The sequence below is a fragment of the Apis florea genome, unplaced genomic scaffold (genome assembly GCF_048593485.1).
Source record: "Apis florea isolate Af1SG1 unplaced genomic scaffold, ASM4859348v1 contig_3496_pilon, whole genome shotgun sequence".
NCBI classification, from domain to species: Eukaryota; Metazoa; Arthropoda; class Insecta; order Hymenoptera; family Apidae; genus Apis; species Apis florea.
Window position 1 is genome coordinate 7,023,215 of NW_028256773.1, and position 20,276 is coordinate 7,043,490.

General features: G+C 25.1%; 5 protein-coding genes across 10 annotated transcripts; 2 read left to right on the plus strand and 3 right to left on the minus strand.

Annotated features, from left to right (window-relative positions):
• Positions 1-93: 93 nt before the first annotated feature.
• Positions 94-5,271, minus strand: Impbeta11 (importin beta11). Of its 3 annotated transcripts, none has more exons than XM_012494580.3 (18): positions 5,097-5,271; positions 4,656-4,784; positions 4,346-4,446; positions 4,135-4,248; positions 3,653-4,059; positions 3,309-3,572; positions 3,082-3,237; positions 2,886-2,926; positions 2,590-2,772; positions 2,393-2,504; positions 2,064-2,284; positions 1,834-1,998; positions 1,488-1,680; positions 1,175-1,412; positions 1,009-1,105; positions 670-947; positions 448-589; positions 94-369 (listed from the first exon to the last, which is right to left on the minus strand). In XM_012494580.3, exons 2-18 carry the CDS (start codon positions 4,776-4,778, stop codon positions 265-267), a joined length of 2,940 nt encoding a protein of 979 aa, XP_012350034.1. In that variant the 5' UTR covers positions 4,779-4,784; positions 5,097-5,271; the 3' UTR covers positions 94-264. The 3 variants fall into 3 exon arrangements, with proteins under 3 accessions (XP_012350034.1, XP_012350036.1, XP_012350035.1); XM_012494582.3 differs by having other exon boundaries at positions 448-574; positions 5,097-5,269; XM_012494581.3 differs by having other exon boundaries at positions 4,990-5,249.
• A 979-nt stretch (positions 5,272-6,250) lies between these two features.
• On the plus strand, positions 6,251-7,510 carry RpS6 (ribosomal protein S6). Its single transcript, XM_012494583.3, has 4 exons — positions 6,251-6,437; positions 6,583-6,728; positions 6,982-7,182; positions 7,265-7,510. Exons 1-4 carry the CDS (start codon positions 6,320-6,322, stop codon positions 7,460-7,462), a joined length of 663 nt encoding a protein of 220 aa, XP_012350037.2. The 5' UTR covers positions 6,251-6,319; the 3' UTR covers positions 7,463-7,510.
• Positions 7,511-7,785: 275 nt separating this feature from the next.
• waw (Translation factor waclaw) lies at positions 7,786-10,692 on the plus strand. The gene is made up of 7 exons (XM_031920431.2): positions 7,786-8,144; positions 8,294-9,097; positions 9,173-9,412; positions 9,537-9,802; positions 9,882-10,096; positions 10,187-10,399; positions 10,469-10,692. The coding sequence occupies exons 1-7, from the start codon at positions 8,071-8,073 to the stop codon at positions 10,592-10,594; spliced, it is 1,938 nt and encodes a 645-aa protein (XP_031776291.2). The 5' UTR covers positions 7,786-8,070; the 3' UTR covers positions 10,595-10,692.
• MED21 (mediator complex subunit 21) lies at positions 10,609-12,493 on the minus strand. Of its 4 annotated transcripts, XM_086913014.1 has the most exons (6): positions 12,435-12,493; positions 12,114-12,289; positions 11,670-11,762; positions 11,456-11,532; positions 11,277-11,382; positions 10,609-11,193 (listed from the first exon to the last, which is right to left on the minus strand). In XM_086913014.1, exons 4-6 carry the CDS (start codon positions 11,495-11,497, stop codon positions 10,814-10,816), a joined length of 528 nt encoding a protein of 175 aa, XP_086769140.1. In that variant the 5' UTR covers positions 11,498-11,532; positions 11,670-11,762; positions 12,114-12,289; positions 12,435-12,493; the 3' UTR covers positions 10,609-10,813. The 4 variants fall into 4 exon arrangements, with proteins under 4 accessions (XP_086769140.1, XP_086769139.1, XP_012350038.1 ...); XM_086913013.1 differs by lacking the exon at positions 12,114-12,289 and having other exon boundaries at positions 12,435-12,484; XM_012494584.3 differs by lacking the exon at positions 12,435-12,493 and having other exon boundaries at positions 12,056-12,266.
• A 188-nt stretch (positions 12,494-12,681) lies between these two features.
• On the minus strand, positions 12,682-19,368 carry Set1 (SET domain containing 1). Its single transcript, XM_003690526.4, has 10 exons — positions 18,926-19,368; positions 16,697-18,451; positions 16,348-16,623; positions 15,921-16,232; positions 15,531-15,809; positions 14,827-15,446; positions 14,086-14,722; positions 13,610-13,831; positions 13,268-13,525; positions 12,682-13,167 (listed from the first exon to the last, which is right to left on the minus strand). Exons 2-10 carry the CDS (start codon positions 18,419-18,421, stop codon positions 12,994-12,996), a joined length of 4,503 nt encoding a protein of 1,500 aa, XP_003690574.2. The 5' UTR covers positions 18,422-18,451; positions 18,926-19,368; the 3' UTR covers positions 12,682-12,993.
• Between the last annotated feature and the right edge of the window lie 908 nt (positions 19,369-20,276).

Here is a 20,276-nt window from a genome sequence, read left to right on the forward strand (position 1 = left end):
TTATATTGAACGTGATTTTAATAAATTAAATATAATGAAATATAGATAATAACATTACATTATATACTTTATAAATAAGTAAATAACGAATAATTTTGAAATGACAGGTCTTTTATTATCAACATTATTAGTACAGTGAAACAGCTAATATAATACAATAAAATAGTGCCGTTTTACAATAGAGCGCCATAAAGCTTTTTTTACACGTAGTATCGCGTTTAATATAATATTATTTTCTTCTTTTTAATTAGACTTACTCCTCTTTCATAAAGATACATAAAGTTTAAGTTCTTTATCAATTTCTGGATGAAGGGTTAACATCAATTGATTAAACTGGTTATCTCCAATTAATCTGCGTAAAGTAAGTAACTGAAAAAAATATAAAAGGGAAATTTTAATATATAATATAAATATAAATTTTCTATAATAAAAAAACCAACATTTTACCTGATTTTGTAATGTATCTTTCAAAGATATACTAGATAAAGGATCACTGAAGTCAAGTCTTCTTTTCCGCTGTTCATGTTTATTTCCATACTCTTCATCCTCGTATTGGGATGGACTAGATTGTCCACTAATTGACAAAGACCTAAATTAAGTGAAAATGCTAACTTTTATAAATACATTATTTTTTATTATAATTATTTATATTTTACAAAGAATACGTACTCAATAGCACATCCAATATGTTCACATCTTACATCATCAAACTTAGTAATATCATTAAGAGTTCCGACAATATTAGATATTATTAGGGGAAAATGTTGAAAAACACTAGGAGGGCTATTAGCTCCAAGAAGTGAACAAAGTGCAAGAGCTAATAATTTACGTCTTTCTAACTGAGAAATATATGGCATTCGATTAACCCATATATGTATTATTTCTCCCAATACAGCATCTTCTCTTGCTTCATTTCTACCCATTTTTCTGGTTAATTCGCTTATTACCTAAACAATTTAGATATTTATAATTATATCAATAAATATACAATGCATAAAATTTTAATACCTGTATAAAAATATCTTTATAAAACCATAAAACTCTTGCCACAATAGATAAATACATAGTCATTGTCATCATAACTTCTTCCTCTCTATACATATTCCTATTAAAATTAAAATAAACATTAACATGTATAATTTATTATAATATATATATAAACATTTATACTCACTCAAATATAGTTATTAAAACAGGTTTAATGAGTTCTGCACCTTGTCGAGGTGAAGCACATAAACATAGTTCAAACACTGTCATTGTCATGACTGCTCCTTCTGGATTCAAATCTCCTAAGATTGACCTAAGTGTTTCAATTATAACTGCTCCTCTTTGACTTAAAAATTCTTGAGGACTTAATATTACATATGCTTGAACTATGTACAAACATAATTTTAAATGTTCAAATGATTGTTCTGAAAATATAGAAATCTTCAAATTTTCAAATTTATGAAAATCATTAATAAATTCACTTAAAACTATTTACTAACCTAAAACAGCAGGTAAATTTTTAGCCAATTCCATTATAGCTGGTGTTGGCGCAGGTGCGTTTTCCAGTAAAGCTAACCATAATCGCAATCCATCTTCTAACAAATAAACATGACAATCTTGATTCACGTCGCAACTTAAAGCAATAACAGCTACTACCAAAGGTTCTATAACAATACTTTCAGGACCTAAAGCCTAATAAATAATCAAAGTATTATCCATTTTTTAAAATCTTAAACAAAATTATAATTAATATTTTAATAAAATTATAATATAATTATTTATTCTAATTATTTAATTTATATATAAATTAATTTAATTTTATATATAAATAGTACAAGAGTATACCTTTTCTAGATGTACAAGTGTTGAAATTATAGCGCATCTTAACATATTATATTCTTCAGAATGTTGCCAAAGTGCTGGTAGATATGAACTAAGAGTTCCAACATGTGGATTTATTTCACTACCAGCACGTTCAATCATAAATGATAATACATATAACACATGCATCTAAAAATAATTTAAAATATATTTTTTTTATAAATCAAAATTTTAAAAATTATATAATTATATACCTTAGTATCACATTCTTTTACTTCTTTTAAAAGAGATAACAATAAAGAAAATGCAGGTTCTAAATATGGTGAAAATTCTTCTGGATTAAATTGGAAATCGTCTATTGCGAGTTTTAAAGCATCACTTGCTGCCAAACGAACACCTAAATCTTCTTCAGGACTCAAAACTTCAACCATAAGTTCATATAATTCCGGTCTCAGTTCTGCACTTAATTTTACAGCTGCAATTTTATTAAAATACTTAAGTCAATTATAATAAGAATAAGAATTATTACATAATAAATTTCATTTATCTATTTTATCTATTTAAAAAATTGAAATTTAATTACTTGTCCATCGTCCAATAAGCCAACATACTCGTCTTCTAATAATTCTATAATTATTACTTCGAATTTTTAGTTCTTCTTTTAAAGTTGTCGAAAACCATTGGTCAAAATTTACCTAAAATATATAAATATAAAATATATAAGTATAAATGATAACTAATTAATAATTTAGTTATTTCATCATAATATTTCATTTTTACCTCATCATATAAATCAAATGCAGCCAAACCGACTGCATTATATACTGCATCTTTTACTAAAATAGCATGTAGATTATTTGGATCAACTGGTTGATGATGTCTTTGCATTAATTCAACTAAAATTGGTACAAGTACTTCTCCAAATTGATGGAAAATTGCTACAAACAAACATTCGGTACAAGGCTGAAAAATTAATTATAAAATAAATTAAAATATAATAATATTATATTATAATAAAATTTATAAATATATATTATTTATAAATATTTATAAATAGTAGAATATGAAATATTCACCCTTAAACTATATTTCCATGATTCACCACCATCATCAACAACTGAAATAATAATGTAATCAAAAAATGTAAAAGAATATAAATATTTTGTATATAATATAATATGAAATAATTGTAATATAATTGTATAAATGTGATATACATATCTTATATATATATATATATATATATATATATATATATATATAAATATTTACCAAAATTTTCTGGATCTGTATCCCATAATTCCAATTCAGCAGGAGTTAGAAGGAAATAATGTGTTACAAGTCTTGAACAAATTTCAGTTAATGTTTCAGGTGTAAAAAATTCTTGTCTCAACTGATTTGCTCTTAATGTTAATGGATCTTTTGTATCTATATCAATAAATTTCTAAGTTTAATGAATTACATTCATAAGTTTACAAAATAATAAACATTATACATACCTTCAAGAACTTTAGCTGGTTTGTAATAAGAAGATATCAAAATACCTTTCATTAAATTTAAACATTGGATAACAAATCTTTCAAAAGCTAAAGCTTGACCTGCTTCAGTAAAACAATAAAAAACAGAAAATTCTAAGGAAGTTGGTATTAGTTCTACATAGCAAAATGGATGCATTTCTAATACTCCTATTAATACTTTAGTCAAATGAATTATGAATTTATCACATACTTCCATCTCTATACCTCTTGATATTAATGTTTTTCCTACAATTATATGAAAGCATTGTTATTAAAAGAAAAAAATATTACATATTATAATTTGTATAAAAAAAAAAAGTACTAACGGCATTCAAGACAGGTTCTTGCACGTTCAAAAACAATTTCTAAAAATGACATAGCATCCTGAGATTCTGAAAGCTTATTAAATCCATTTACAATAAGTGTTCTAAGTATTCTTAATAAAAGTAATGCTTTTTCTAAAGCTTCTTGTATCTGATTTGTATCTGCTCCATTTGATGCCATTATAAGAAAAGATTCTGTGTATGTATTCCATAAATTCAGAATAAAACTGAACACATTAATGGTTAATTCTTGGAAGAGTCGTCTATCTGGAGCTAAACGTTTAGAGGCTAAAGACTTAACAACATGATGTAATGTTAACAGTGCCCGATGTTGGGCCAAAGGATTTTGTCCTCTTATAACATCTAATAATGTTGGAATTAACGAACGCCACTCTCTAGGACAATCATATCTGTACAATATTACTTCATTTAATTTGCTTTGAAATTGAAATAAATATTTATTCAAATTATTTAATATCAATTACCTTGCAATTTTGGCAATAAGAGCTGCCAATTGAACAGCTATTTGATTTACAGGTTCTTCAAAGTTAGCTATTAAACGTTGTCTAAGAAATTCCTTTTCATCATCTGCAATTCCACTGTAATAATTTATATTATTTTGTTAATTTATATTTAAATATTTTTAAAATATTAATATCATAGTAGTATAACTTAATTTCATTAAAAAATACTTACTTTGGAGCATTTTTTCTCCAATATCTGTCAACACCATTTTTAAAACATAAAATAGCCATCCATCTAATATTGATACTCAAGGAATGATTAGAAAATACATTCTGAAATAATTATTAATATTTTACTTGATATCAAATTATTATATATACATCTATTAATTATAACTATAAAATCTTTCATAACCTAAATTAATTTTATATAAATAAATAAATATATAAATATTTTATAATATAATTTATTATTATAAAAATGTAAAAATAAATCTTTATAATATAATAAGATTTTTTATTATTATTTATTTATAACTTACATATAATGCAGTATAGAATCCCCTTTCAGTTTCCCATTGCTTTAAAGTTTGTTCAGCTGGTTTTAAAATATTAGGATCTTGACTACCCGCTTGTTGAAGGATTTCTATCACTGCAGCATCCATATCTTCCTATAAAATATTATTATATTTTATTTTTATATTAAATTTAAATTACTGACTGTTATTTGTTTTCCTTTGAAAATCATCAACTGAACTTAATGAACATGTGCTAATGATATCTTCTTTTCTGATGTTTAATTTTATTATAAAAAATCACAAATATTATTTCTATTTAGTTATATTAAAAAAGAGATCATTGCGCGAAATCAAATACCTTCTATTGTTATATTATTTTCGTCAAATAAATTATCATTTCCCTTATTCCGGGTGAACAGTTCCTAACCTACAAGAGAATATTAATCATACACATCCAGATATTACCTATCTTATATGGGGGTTGTAGAACTATTTTCGGTAAACTCCATTTATCGTAAATATCTATGTATTAAATCGATACATAACGAAAATCATCAGACACTCTACATCAAAATGTCACACACGCCCGCAAGTCGGCATTTCAGAACGCTGCCCCCCTCCTGTTCTTTTCTTTTTTTATAATATACGGTGGTGACAGTTATTGTGTAGTGTGAACCACCTTATTACGCGTAAGATGTGATTCTTTTCTTGATATTTTTTTTTTTATACTATTTTACAAATTATAATCTATTTCAATTAATAAATTATTTATTTATATTAAAATAGTACTTATTCAGTTTTTAAATGTATTATTAAGATAATTAATTATTTTCATTAAACCAACATATAACATATTATTGATAAAATACATCTTAACATTTACTTATAATTATATATTTTGAATAAAAATATAATTTTGGTGTTTATTTATCTTTTACATAATATAATGTGTTTAGTGATTTTGAATTCTTTAAAGAAAACTTGTTAATTTTACATTTATGTATAAAATAAATATAATTTATTAATAAATTAATTGAATACTATAAATTTAAATTAAAATTTCAATAAATAAGTAAATATTAATGCGATTATATTTAGAAATTTATTAAAAATTTATTTATTACTATTTTCATTTTAAAATTTTATTATATTTAAACCGGATATCCGATATGCGCACTCTAGTGTTCACTGAGGTGAGGAACGTTCTTTCTGTTCATGGCTTGTGATTATTTGTCACAATGAAGGTACGTATCCAAAAATATTTTAAGAATCTATATAAATATTAAGAACAATTAATAAGAAAATTTATATTTTGAAATATTAGGAACAATTTTAGATATATATAATTGTAGAAATATCTATGTATATACCTATTATGTATATGCATTATTGTCCAAGTGTATAAAATAAGTAATTCTATTTAATTTTAATATTATTAATAAGTAAATAAATAAATCATATAAATAAAAAATAAAAATAACTTAAATTTCCTTTACATAGAATATATAAATTTACGAATTTCGTTGTTAATGTATTATAGCTGTAGAACTAATTTGATAAAACTAATTTAATCTTTGTTTTAATGTATTTGTTTTCTTTAGCTGAACGTATCTTATCCTGCAACAGGATGTCAGAAATTATTTGAAATCTCAGATGAACATAAACTTAGAATTTTTTACGAAAAGCGCATGGGCGCTGAAGTTGAAGCTGATGCTTTAGGTAACGAATGGAAAGGATATGTTGTTCGCATTTCTGGTGGTAATGATAAACAAGGATTTCCTATGAAACAAGGTGTTTTAACAAATGGTAAGATAAACATTTTCTATTGCAATTTTTATTATATCAGTTCCATAAATAATTTAAATAATTTATTTTGTAAATTAGTTTAATGATTGAATTTATAATAAAATTATTAGTTATAGAAATATTAATATGTTATTATTACGAATAGGACGTGTGCGTTTATTACTTTCAAAAGGACATTCATGCTACAGACCTAGACGTGATGGCGAGCGTAAACGTAAATCTGTTCGTGGATGCATTGTTGATTCTAACCTCTCAGTACTTGCACTTGTTATTGTCAAGAAGGGAGAAAAAGTATTAAATTTTTTCTTATTCTTTATCTAATGACCATGTTCCTAGGGTATATCTAAGAATTTCTTTATTATCTTATGATATTATCGTAGACATGGGATATTAAATATCATTTCTTGATTTGAGAAATTATATTATATGATTTTTATTTTTTCTCAGTGTACAAATGATACATATATTAATGAATCATATGAATTATAAACAAGTATATAGATATAATGATTGATTCATATTTTTTTTAATTAAATTTTTACAGGATATTCCAGATTTAACTGACAAAGATGTTCCACGACGCTTGGGACCTAAAAGAGCAAGTAAAATTCGTAAACTGTTCAATTTATCTAAAGAAGATGATGTACGTCGATTCGTTGTAAAACGACCAATTCAGAAAGAAGGTAAACCAGCACGTTCTAAAGCTCCCAAAATACAACGCCTTATTACCCCACTTACTTTACAGGTATATATATATTATTATTTATTATATTATATTTTTTGTTAATTTTACAAAATTAGAATTATAACACAAAAAATTTTTATAGAGAAAAAGACATCGATTGGCTTTGAAGAGAAGGCGTAGTTTGGCTCGCAAACAACAAGCAGCTGAATATGCAAAATTATTGGCACAAAGACAAAAAGAAGCAAAAAATAGACGCCAAGAAGAGTTAAAACGAAGACGAAGTGCTTCTATGCGGGATTCTAAATCATCCAGTCAATCAGCACCTACCACTCAAAAATAAAATGATTATAATGATGTATTTGCAATTAAATAAAAAAACTTTAATTTATTTATATTGTTATATTTATTTTAGTTTTTAAGCTTGACTTATTTTTATTTATTAATATTTAAGAAAAATATTATTGTATGAAAATATTTAAAAATGAATTATTAAAACGTATCAAGAACATCAAATTTTTATATACTGTATTGAATTAAATTTATTGAGCATCTATGTTTTTTAACTTCTAATTTTTTAAAAATAATTATTTATAATATATATATAGAATTTATAAAATTAACTATATAATATCAATTTTAGAAGCCAAAAGAAATATAAAAATTGATTTACAAAAATGTCGAAGCTTATTTAAGTTATAAGTAGTTCGTATAATAAAACAAGATGGAGAATAAGATAGTAGTGTAACAGAAATACAATCATTTTAGTATGTAAATATATTAAAATTTAAATTAGGATTTAAAACATATTATTTATTATATATAAATAGAATTTAAAATAATAATTATATTAATAAAAAACAAATACAATTTATTATATTTAAATTTTTATACATTTTAATACAATTTTAATGTTAAAAATATTTAATAAACAACGATTATTAGTTCATTATGAAGATAAAAAAATTTATTTATTATATATCGTATTCTTGTCGAAATTATAATCTTTCTCAAATACTCATAAGGTTAGTATTAATTAGCTTTTTAAAAATATCTTTATATTATATATTTAAATATAAAATAGACGAGAAGAGAATATTTTAAATAAAAAAATAAAAAATTATTTAATACTTAATGTCAATTATATATTCGAGCATAGACAATCTATTTACAGGCAACATCATTTTAATTCTTATTGTACAAACTCTCAAGTTACTAATGAATATGAAATACCAATAGAAAATATTCGTAATTTTAGTATTGTTGCACATGTTGATCATGGTAAAAGCACACTTGCTGATAGACTTTTAGAAATAACAGGTGCAATAAAAATAAATTCTGGCAAACAAATATTAGATAAACTACAAGTTGAAAAAGAACGTGGAATTACAGTTAAAGCTCAAACAGCATCCCTTAATTATACATACAATGGAATCAATTATCTTCTTAATTTAATAGATACACCTGGTCATGTTGATTTTTCTGCTGAAGTACATCGTTCATTAGCTCCTTGTCAAGGAGTAATTTTAGTAATAGATGCAAATGACGGTGTACAAGCACAAACTGTGGCTAATTTTCATTTAGCCATTAAACATAATTTAGTTATAATACCTGTAATTAATAAAATAGATTTAAAATATGCTAATCCTGATAGAGTTATAAATCAATTAGAAATATTATTTGGTATAAAAGAGTCAGATGTTTTAAAAATATCTGCTAAATTAGGCACTGGAGTACATAAGATTTTAGATGCTATAATTGAAAGAATTCCACCACCTAATGTATATAGAAACAAAGCCTTCAGAGCTTTGATATTTGATAGTTGGTATGATAAATATAAAGGAGCAATTTTACTGATATATATTAAAGAAGGATCTTTATCTATAAAAGAACATATTACTACAATGTATACTAAAAAATCTTATGAAGTTAAAAATCTTTCGTTATTGAGACCCTCTGAAGAATATGTAAATAAATTGTAAGTATTTTTATAAAAATACATTAATTATATAATTATATTAATATATTAATATATGATTGTCTTTGATGTAAGATTTGCAGGTCAAATTGGATGTATTTCATGTAATATGAGATCTTCCAAGGAAATATTTATTGGAGATACATTACATATAAAAAATCAAATTACTGAACCTTTATTAGGATTTAAATCACCAAAACCAATGGTTTTTTCAGGTGTCTATCCAATTGATCAATCAGAATTTCATAATATGCAAATTGCTATTGAAAAATTAACATTAAATGATAGTAGTGTTTCTGTTGCACTAGAAACTAGGTATTTTTAATGATATTTTTCAAATTTATTAAATAAGTAAGATAAAAAAGGCTTATAAGTACTGAATATAAAGTAATTTTATATATATTTACTTTGTCTTACTAAAAATTTTTTAAATTTTTAGTGTAGCTCTTGGTCAAGGTTGGAGAATTGGATTTTTAGGTTTATTACATATGGAAGTATTTATGCAAAGATTAGAGCAAGAATATGGTGCACTTTCAGTTGTTACAACTCCTAGTGTTACATATAAAGCAAAAATTATTGGTAAAAAGAATATTAAAATGTACAAAACTGATATGATTTCATTCAATAATCCTGCAAATTTTCCTGATCCTCAAATTGTAGAAGAATTTTATGAACCTATAGTATTAGGAACTATTATAGCACCAAGTATGTTTAATTATCAAATTTTACAACATAGTTTATATAGCTAAGTTAAAAAAAAAATTGTATATCTTTTATTTTCTAGATGAGTATATGGGTACAGTAATGACTTTATGTTTTGAAAAAAGAGGAATACAACATTTCACAAAAGATATTGGTCATAATAGAACATTATTTCAATTTTTGCTGCCATTGAACGAAATTATTATTGATTTTTATGATACATTGAAACGTACAACTTCAGGATATGGTACTTTTGATTATGAAGACTATGATTATGAACCTACAAATATTGTAAAGGTAATTATAATTATTTTAATATATTCATATAATAACATTATATTTAAATTATAATTTATTTCTATTATAATTAATAATTATATTTTGTAGTTAAATATTGCTTTAAATGGTAATATAGTGGAAGAACTTAATACTATTGTACATATTAGCAAGGTTCAGATAATGGGCAGACAAATATGTGAAAAATTAGTAGATATTCTTCCACGTCAATTATTTGAAATAGTAATTCAAGCAATTGTTAATGGAAAGATCATTGCAAGAGAAACTTTAAAACCATACAAAAAAGATGTAACTGCAAAACTGGTAAACAATTTTTTTTATTGAATATTGTATACTTTCACATATCTTTATTATTAATTTTTTTCATTTTAGTATGGTGGTGATATTACTAGAAGAATGAAACTATTAGCTCAACAAGCAGAAGGAAAAAAAAAGATGAAAATGATCGGAAAAATATGTATACCAAGAGAAACATTTATAAATCTTTTTAAAAAATAATAGAAATAAAAAAATTATCATTTTAATTTTTCTATTTAATGTAATTATAGATATAATTACGTTAAAGTAAATTATTAAATACATTTTCATATAACTAATATTTTTCTATTTATTCTACAAATATAAAATATTTTTTGAAATTTGTTTTATCATTTTAATATTTTGATATAATATATATCATCAGTGAATTAATTTTCTTAATATTATATTAAAAATATATCATTGATTTACAGAATTAGGCATAGGATCTGGTAATTGATGCGTGTTATTTGAAGATACAGTATTTACAGAGTTTATATTTTCTTGTTTGAAAGTAGAATTAGTATTAAGATTAATATTAGATGTGGATGCTGGATCTTGCATATCTAATTGACTTTGAGCAATATCTTGCAGAGCAGCTTGAATTCTTTGTAAAAGAGCTTCCCCTTGTTTTACAACTTCTTCTAGCTGTTCACCAGCTTCTTGATTTTCTTGTTCAAGCCGACTAAGACTTGCAACTTGTAATTCTTGTGATGATTCTTCACTTGGCAAACTTTCTATCAAAGTATCAATATCTTTTGCACATCTTGCTATAAGTGTTGCAAACAAGGCTGCATAATCTAAAATATAAATATTATTTATATAAAAATAACAATAACTATCAATATCAAAAATGAATTATATATAAAAATAAATATATAACCTTCTTGAGGTTGATGTGGTTGTGGAGTTCCAACACGATCAACAAATTTACTAGGTATTGAATATTGTTGTAAAATACCCACACTGTTACAAAAATGTTCTGCTTGCTAGAACAATAAATATAAATTAGATTATTATATATATTATAATTATATATTAATAATTTTTATAATGAATTACCTGATTTATAGTATCTTGCAATTGTGTTAAACGATCTGCCATATTTTTCAAATATAACCCTTACAACTATATTCTTCCTATAATATAATTAATAACACTATTCTAAAATCATTTTATTTAAATACAATATTTAATTTTATTATGAAATATGATCATGAAATTTCTCATTCGAAAAAATTAACGTTTATGTTTAAATTAACTGATTTTAACTAACCTTAAAATTTACCGCAGCTTTAAATATAATTTATGATGTTGAATATGGCAACATCGTTTTCATTTGAATCGTAACCATAAGTATTCAGAAATTCTAATTCGGAATTTTAATATTCAATAAATAAAATACAATAAATAAAAAATGTATAATATTTTTTAAAAAATTAGTCTAAATATACATAATCTTTTTAATAATTAAATTTAATAAATAAAAGTTATAGAATATTAAAAATTAAATAAAGAAGCGAAGTGTAAAAATTTAAAGTTTGTATGAGATTGTAGTTTTAAATATTTATATTTAAAATATTTACATTAATATAAATAAATATTAATATTAGTAAATTTATATAGTAAAGTAAATTTAAACTATTTTGTAAATAAAATTACACTGTTGTTCACATTATTATATTGAATTATAATTATTTCATTTTTTCTTCTTGTTTACCATGCAATGACTAAAAACAAATATTTGATAAAATTGCAAGAAATTTCGTAAATCCATAAAATGTGAAATTGCTAATTTGTAGTAAATTAATTATATCGATGTACACTGTTGCCAAATTTATTCTCATAAGTTGCATCCAGAATAGGCCAGCACAAAGAAAAAAGATGTAACAATTTCTAAAATTATATATTTGATCGATAAAAGATGAAAAATAAAAAAAACTTTTTATTTTATTTTTATATTTGAATTAATTATATATCATTCAAATAATTATTTGAAAAATATTACTTATTAGAAATTATAAATATGAAAGCGACATACTCGGATAACATATTAATCATTATGTACTGAATGTATTCATGTAAATACTTCACATCATTGCACACATGATCATAGCTCATGAATGCACACAAGTGAAGTAAAAATGTCTCTAAATATATATAATTTAAAAATAGAAATATATATATATATATTTCTCTTTTTATATATTTATATATATATTTCTTAAAAATATTTATATTTCTATCGAATTAAAAAATGGAAATTCTCTTATATCGATCGACATGTGGACTTTTAAAAATTATTATTTTATTTTTAACAGAAACATAATAGGAATAAAATCTTAAGTCACGTATATACAAAAACAATTGTAAATTATAAATATTATAACGATTTCCAAGTTCATTTAGATATTTAACGTATTATAATTATGAGAAGGATTAATTAAAAAAGAAAAGGAGTTCATATTAACTTAATTTAGCATTTTTCCATTGCATTTTATAAAATGTTTACATGGGGAAATATTTACAAAAATATGAGTAGGGTATGATGAAATGTAGAAGATAGGAAAAGGGATGAACAATATAGTTTTATAAACGATTTAATTGAGAGTACCCCGACATTGAGGAGCTCCACATAGGCAAGGGATTTTATCATCCTCCAATGGAAATTTATAATCATATGTAATTTCTTCGTTAACTCCTATTGGTTGTTTACTGTAGATTACAATTTTCTTCTGGCTCTCAATTGTAATTACTTTTGCATAACAATTCGGCTGAAAATAAGTGAAAATTAATAATATAATTTTCGGATTATTATATAAATTTATAAAATATATTCTATAAAAATGAAACAAGCACTAGTATAATACTCACATTGCAACTATGATTAATAAATCGTGCTAAATTTCCACACTTTGTTGCATCAATAATTGTATCTAAATCAATGCGGAAAAGATAGGAACTACCGATACCGGTAGCTTCGTATTGAGACTCTCGTAAATCAGCAACAACTGGTCTAACCATTTGACCAACATATTCGATAACCATTTCATCAGCTGCAATTGGTTCCATAGCAAATAAACCCCAATCATGTATACCAGATTTAGCAAATTTCAATTGTTTTTTTCTAAACTATAAAATAAAATAAATGAGATTAAATTTTTTGAAATAATTAAATATAGTTTATAATCAAAAATGAAGCAACTAAATTCTTACTTTCAACTGATTAAATTTAAGAAGGTCGCTATCAGTATCAATACCGAAAGCTGTTAATAACCGACGTTGATTACTTCGAGCTTCGCGAGATAAAGCTTGCATTTTACCAGTTAAAGCTTTAGTATTATTCTTTGGACCATTCATTGTTCCATCACCAGAGGCATAAGAGCCATTATTATCTTCAACGTCATTGCTTCGTTGTATACTTTGCGCATAATGATGCTATAAAGAATAAATAATTTTAATAAATTAAAAAATTAATAATTATACAAAAATTAATATTATACTAAAATTAATACAGTTATTTTTTATATTAATTCGTAATCATGAAAGTTAAATACGAAAATATGATATATATATTTTACTATGGACTTTTAAAAACATTTTTTTTTAAATCTGAACTTTAAAAAATTTCATACTAGTAATCTGTAGTTAAATAATTGGATTAAATAATTATTAAAATAAAAAATATATACCTTATGCTTAGCTTTTTCACGTACATCAACTTTATAATATCCTTCTGTTCTTGCACTTCCGCTTGTATGCAATCTAAGTTCATCTCTTTTTCTTCGTTTTGCAGGACTTGGTATATCAGTTGGAGGATGATCAACCCAATGTGTATCATTTAACCAATAACCTTGACTATCATCAGCTAATAAAGCTTCGTAACTTCGTCTTAGATATTCTACATCCTCTGCGTCTATTCCTCTAGTTAAAAATTCATACAAAATAGCCATTTCTGACATAAGATCACGTTCTTTGTATGTAACTATTGGTTCCTCAACTTTTTTTGGATATTTCTCATAAATATATTCATTTTCGATATTTTCTTTCTCTCCTTCATGATTTTGATGAACACGCATTTTAGTATATTTATTATATTTTCGTTTCTCTACTTTATGTGTTTTGTCTTTGTTCTTAGATAATTTTACAATTTTTGAAGATTTAAGTTTCACAGGTTTTATTGGTGCTGAAGGCGTACGAAGTACAGATTTTGCAATTTCTGATTGTGTTGGTGGCAATGAATATGAATGTTCCATGAATACTTGTGAAGCTTGTGAATTTTTTGGACTGTGTTGGCTATTGAGTCGAAGATCAGCTTCAGCCTGATACCTAATTAATGCAAAAACGGAATAATATCACGTTTTATGTTAATTTATGTACTACAAATAATATATATAATGAATATATTTTTATTTTTATTTAAATTTACGAACCGTAATCTTCTAATTTCTAAGCTTTCTTCCTCCGAGTCGGTAGTAGGTATCTCACTAAACATTTCAATTTTTTCTGATTCTTTCAATATAGGTTCATCGTTAATATACTTAGCAGACATAGTTTGAAGAGCTCTAATAATATTTGGTTGTACAGGTCCCGGACTTCTATGTCTTATAATATTATCTTGGCCAGCTAATGTTATTAAAGCTTCTGCTGCAGAATTTTCCATTTTTTGCATATCACATGATTCTTGTTTACCTGATACTATTGTAGTATTTTTTATTTTTTCATCTTCCACATTTTTTGTTTCTGTATCTTCATTGACTATTCGAATGTTTTCAAGATATTCTTTATCCACAGATTTATCATCTATTTTTTCATTATTTTCTTTATCACTTTCATATTCCAATGGAGATAATACAGGGCTAGCTTCATCATCATATTGTGGGAATTCATTTGAACTTATATCTTTTATTTTAATGTTAGGCACTGGTGTCTCTCTACCAGTAGGAGTTGGACAGTCTAATGATCTTTGAATTGCAAGTTCTGTTAAAATGTCAGGATCTTCACTGTTGCAAGCCAAGGGCTGATGATCTGATAAATGACTATCTGTATCTTGCTGAAAATAAAAATTATTTTTATGAAAAAAAATATAATAGATGAATATTTACAAAAATTATTTGTGCTTTAATAAATTATATACCTCATCTTCAAAATTTCCAGAACATACTTCTTCATCGGAACTATCACTTGAACTATTAGAAGATTCACTGCAACTCATTTCCTCACTACTACTTTCACTTGATGCAGATGATGAGGAAGATGATGAAGAAACACTTGGAAGAGAAGTAATTGGCCTTTTAACTTTTTGCACTGATGCTAAGTCAAGATCACTATCGCTTCCTATGAGTTCCGTATCAGCGTGATCAGATTGACGACTATCTTCATCTTGTGGTAATGGGCTTGGAGCTTTAATTTTGCGCTAATAATACAAGTAATGAATTTTATAGTTATTATATATTATATTACTAAATATTCATATATATTATATTATTAAAAATAAAATCTCATATAATAAAAATAACAATTCTACCCTGAAAGAAGGCATCTTTGGCATGCTAGCTCTAATGCCCAAACCAAATCCATCATAATTAAATCCAAGTGGAGTTCCTTGTTCCAAAAGTAGTGATAATCCTTGAGGTTTTTGACCTTCTTCTTTATTACTGTTGTTAACAGTGGTATTTTCTCCTTCTTGATTTCTACTTTTCTCTGACTTCTTTTCATCCCACCATACTTCAAATAGTTTAAATGCCGTATTTTCAATCATTTTTTTATTAAAATCTTTTTTTAGAATTTGTTTTAGTTCATTTACAACTCTGTTTAATACCCCATTAATAGTAGGACCCTAAATATTTAAAAATTCAATTATGTAATACTTAAATTGACAATGATAAATATATATTTAGATATTATTAGATTATAGATAGATATATATTACTTAAAAGATAATATATATATACTTGTGGATTATCTTTTGTAATATTGTGATTTGCCATAGCATGAAGTCTTGATTGAAAAGATGGATAATAATTTGCTCCTTGATGATTTCCTACTGTTCCAGAAAATGATGTTGTATTTGGTTGATAATGACTTTGTAAATATGTTGTACCATAGGGATATGGATATTGTGCTGGTCTTGGCCAATGATACATATCATTGGCTGGATAATGAGTTAAATGTCCAGGATAACCAGCTCCTGGATATAACTGACTCGTAGGTTCTGTTTGAGCTATAACCTATATTTAAATAATAAAACATAAATAAACATAAATAGATATAGTTATATTCATTTAATATTTTTATTATTACCTCTTCAATTTTTTCATCCCCTGAACTTAATGGACTTAATGACATTCTATCATCATCAGGTGGAGGTGGAGGTGGTGGATCTTTTGGTGGTTCTGGTTCAATTTCATCTGGTGCAGGACTATAACTACCCAATAATGCTTCATCTTCACTTGAACTTATAACACTACCTAAATCTTCATCAACAGAGAATTGATTAATGCTATTTTCATGTACTTTCCATCGTTCTTTATTCCTTTCTCTAATTTTTTCAAAACATGATTTATATGTTTCAAGAGATAGAAAAGGGCTTGGTGGTTCTGAAAGCATTTCATTATCTGCATTGATAGATTTTTTTTCATCTTCAGAATCACTACCAAATTGCAAGAAAGGTGGTGCCATTCCTCCTGCTTTATCTTTCAATAACATAGCAATTCTAGTATCCAAATCTAATGTTTTACGAGTTTCTATTGGCGAATCTCGCGATGAATTTTTTGTAACATTTTGATTTTCTTTTTCTTTTTTAGGTATATGATGTATTTTTACATTAGAAGCCTTAGAAATTGGAATTGTATTAGAATTAGGATTATCTAAATTTGTTCCATGTTGAACAGGCCACATAGAAGATGATGCATAATTTGCTGTTCCTGTATTATTTCCCCACCATATATTTGAATTTTGCTGCATTGAAAGATTTTGCGATACATTCTGTGGCATATTTGCTAAATAATTATTTGGAGGTTGATGATGATAATTACTATAATAAAAATCATAATTTGTAGCTGGAGTAGAATTTTGAGAATAATTACTAGAATAATTTAGTTCACTAGGTGCAGTACCATAGCCTAAATCACTTCCTGCACTGCCACTAGGAGTAGGATAATCTCTATATTTATTGTATCTTGAATTTTCTATATATGTATCTCTTGATTTTTCTACAGTGGATACCAATTTCTTACTACTTCTGAAATCATCTCTTTCTTCACTAATAATTTTTTCGATTGGAGTTTGTTTTCCTTGTTCATTTTCGGACTTTATTTCTTTTTCAATTTTCTTTTCTGGCTTTTTTTCTGTAGTTAATTCATCATAAATTTTTTTACATTCTTCTCCAAATGCATCAAGAAACACTTTTAAAACTTTACCCATCACAGATGTATTATTTAATTTTTCAACACAAGCTTTTGAAGCTTTTGTAGTTTCAAATACTACTCTTGCAATTCCAAGATGTTTATTAGTTATAGGGTGATAATAAACAATGAGTTCTTCTACAGCTCCAAATTTTTGAACCATATCTGATAAAAAAGTTTTATCAATATTGTCATTTAAATGACAAAATGTCACTTCAAGTGGAGGAGGTTCACCACAATAATTAGAATCAATTTTAAATCTAGGTACAGGTAAGTCAAGTTGTTCTAAACGAGTCCAAATTCTTGTTAATTGTGATCTTGGATCTCTAGGTTGAACTTCAGGATAAGTTGGATCTCCTGGAACCATGCCATCATATCTATATAACTTTGTTGCACCTTTTACCAAGAATGGATCAACTAATAGCTTATAATTTCTTGGTTTCTGAGGTGTTTGAACTACAGGTGTATCTTTTTGTAAGTGCAATGCATGGGTATGGCTATGTTTTGATGATTGACTTGAATTTTGAGATACACTTTGTAAATTTCCATGTGAATGACGATGACGATGCGAGTGTGTATGTGAATGTCCATGTCCATGCCCATGTCTCTCCATTCCGTTCATTGCCTCCAAGCATTATCCACTCATAAATTGCTGCAAATTAAATTTAAGAATAATGATTGTATTATATGAATGATATTAGATATTAAAATAATAAAAAAATATAAATTTTTTTAAATATTAAATAACATTATATACATAATAATTATATATTTAAATAATATTTTACATAACTTAAAATATATAAATATTATAATTAAACATTTATGTATTTGAAAAATATTAACATATATTTTACATTATAATTTAATTAAAAAACAATATTATTAATTAAAAACTTGAAATATCTTATATATCATTTTTAATCAATAAAATTATGAAAATATTCAATATTTAAAAAAAAAATTAATAAACGTATAAATGAAACAAGTAAAATAAAATTAAACACAATCATCAAAATGCACTTCTTAAAATAAAATATAAAAACTTACAATAATATAAAGAATATTATTTGTTAATATGAAACTTAATACATATTAAAAAGATTTATTCTGAATTTTAACTTACTTCCAGTTTGTTTTTGTTTTTCTGGTGAATTGCTTTGATTGTTAATATAAGAAATTCATGTTTCAATAAAACATAACCTCAAACATTTCGAAGGTTTTTAGGTTGGACTTTAGTACGAAGAAATATTATGACAATCATTCCGTAAAAAGAATTCTTATATTATGTCTTTTAAATTTACTTTTTTGTATAAACTCCAATCAAATGAAGATTTTTTGTGAAAAACACAGTCCTCAAATTTTGTACAAGTATGTTCCGGTTTTTTCAAAAACTTGTAATTTTTCAACTTGCTCGAATAATGTCGTATTTACTACATGGATGTTATTTATACATCAGCCTTGATACTTGACTTTTCTTTATTCTTCGTTGCCTTTTCTTCGTGAAAAAAGTACAGGTTTATTGATACTACCTTTCCGACCAGCGCAAAACTACCTCAATGTTTGACTGTTAAGCACAACGCACTGCGCCCCGATTTTCCTAATTTTTCACAACTAATAATCAGTAGTACAAACAATAGTACGCAAACTAACTAATTCAGTGAAACTTATTCCACTTTAACTTTATGTGTAGAATACGTTTACTGTATTTTAACAAATTTATAGCTTTAATAAAACTATGCGAACAGATTCAGATGACGCCATCCTTGTTACAAAGAACATGACGGTCCTTTTAATCATTTTACTAAATAAATCATATTAATATTTTTAATAAGAATAGATATTTTACGTTATCCATAAAACAATATTTATAGAATTGTTCCAAAAAATTGTTACGCTAAAGTATCCCAAATGAAAGTCCAAGTAGATAACAGAGCCAAATATTCAACATTTTTTTTTCGTTTCCTACTCTGTCTTGATTCACAAATTTTCGTACAGTTGAAAAAATAGTTGAAAATTTTGCCTACCGCTGGCATTCTGTATATTTACCAATAATTTACAAAGGTAATTAAATGTTTAACGACAGTATTGCAAAATAATTGCTGAAAATCTTCTTCCCATACAATCTGTAGTATTTAATCCACGTATTGGTCAGTTGCGATCTAAGAGAATTTTCTGGCAACCTATTAACAAATCAACTTTCTGCTTTTAAAGAAAATTGCGCATTATCATGCGCACACGAAAATATACATGAATACTATACTTCATATCGAAATAAAATTTTAAATATCACATATTTTCAACATTGACATAAATTTAAGAATGGAAGACTTAATTACTTACGAAATAAATATCGTTAATGAAATTGCAAATGCACTCGCCTTGACATTTATAAATGCAATATATAATAAATAATAAAATATATAATTTATAAATAAAACTTAGATAGAGTAATGATAAAATAATGATTTCGTTTA

Excerpts from the sequence above, each read along its gene's own strand:
- RpS6 (XM_012494583.3), top strand. The coding sequence starts at position 6,320 with ATGGGCGCTGAAGTTGAAGCTGATGCTTTAGGTAACGAATGGAAAGGA. Across the intron at positions 6,438-6,582 it reads ACAAGGTGTTTTAACAAATG|GACGTGTGCGTTTATTACTT; the intron begins GTAAGATAAACA and ends TATTACGAATAG. Across the intron at positions 7,183-7,264 it reads TTACCCCACTTACTTTACAG|AGAAAAAGACATCGATTGGC; the intron begins GTATATATATAT and ends AAATTTTTATAG.
- MED21 (XM_086913014.1), bottom strand. The coding sequence starts at position 11,497 with ATGGCAGATCGTTTAACACAATTGCAAGATACTATAAATCAG. Across the intron at positions 11,383-11,455 it reads TGCAAGATACTATAAATCAG|CAAGCAGAACATTTTTGTAA; the intron begins GTAATTCATTAT and ends TTATTGTTCTAG. Across the intron at positions 11,194-11,276 it reads ACCACATCAACCTCAAGAAG|ATTATGCAGCCTTGTTTGCA; the intron begins GTTATATATTTA and ends TTTATATTTTAG.
- waw (XM_031920431.2), top strand. The coding sequence starts at position 8,071 with ATGAAGATAAAAAAATTTATTTATTATATATCGTATTCTTGTCGAAAT. Across the intron at positions 9,803-9,881 it reads AGGAACTATTATAGCACCAA|ATGAGTATATGGGTACAGTA; the intron begins GTATGTTTAATT and ends TTTATTTTCTAG. Across the intron at positions 10,097-10,186 it reads AACCTACAAATATTGTAAAG|TTAAATATTGCTTTAAATGG; the intron begins GTAATTATAATT and ends TATATTTTGTAG.
- Set1 (XM_003690526.4), bottom strand. The coding sequence starts at position 18,421 with ATGAACGGAATGGAGAGACATGGGCATGGACATGGACATTCACATACA. Across the intron at positions 16,624-16,696 it reads GGGATGAAAAAATTGAAGAG|GTTATAGCTCAAACAGAACC; the intron begins GTAATAATAAAA and ends ATTTAAATATAG. Across the intron at positions 14,723-14,826 it reads TTAGAAATTAGAAGATTACG|GTATCAGGCTGAAGCTGATC; the intron begins GTTCGTAAATTT and ends TGCATTAATTAG.
- Impbeta11 (XM_012494580.3), bottom strand. The coding sequence starts at position 4,778 with ATGGATGCTGCAGTGATAGAAATCCTTCAACAAGCGGGTAGTCAAGAT. Across the intron at positions 2,927-3,081 it reads TACAGATCCAGAAAATTTTG|TTGTTGATGATGGTGGTGAA; the intron begins GTAAATATTTAT and ends TTATTATTTCAG. Across the intron at positions 2,285-2,392 it reads GCTTATTGGACGATGGACAA|CTGTAAAATTAAGTGCAGAA; the intron begins GTAATTAAATTT and ends ATAAAATTGCAG.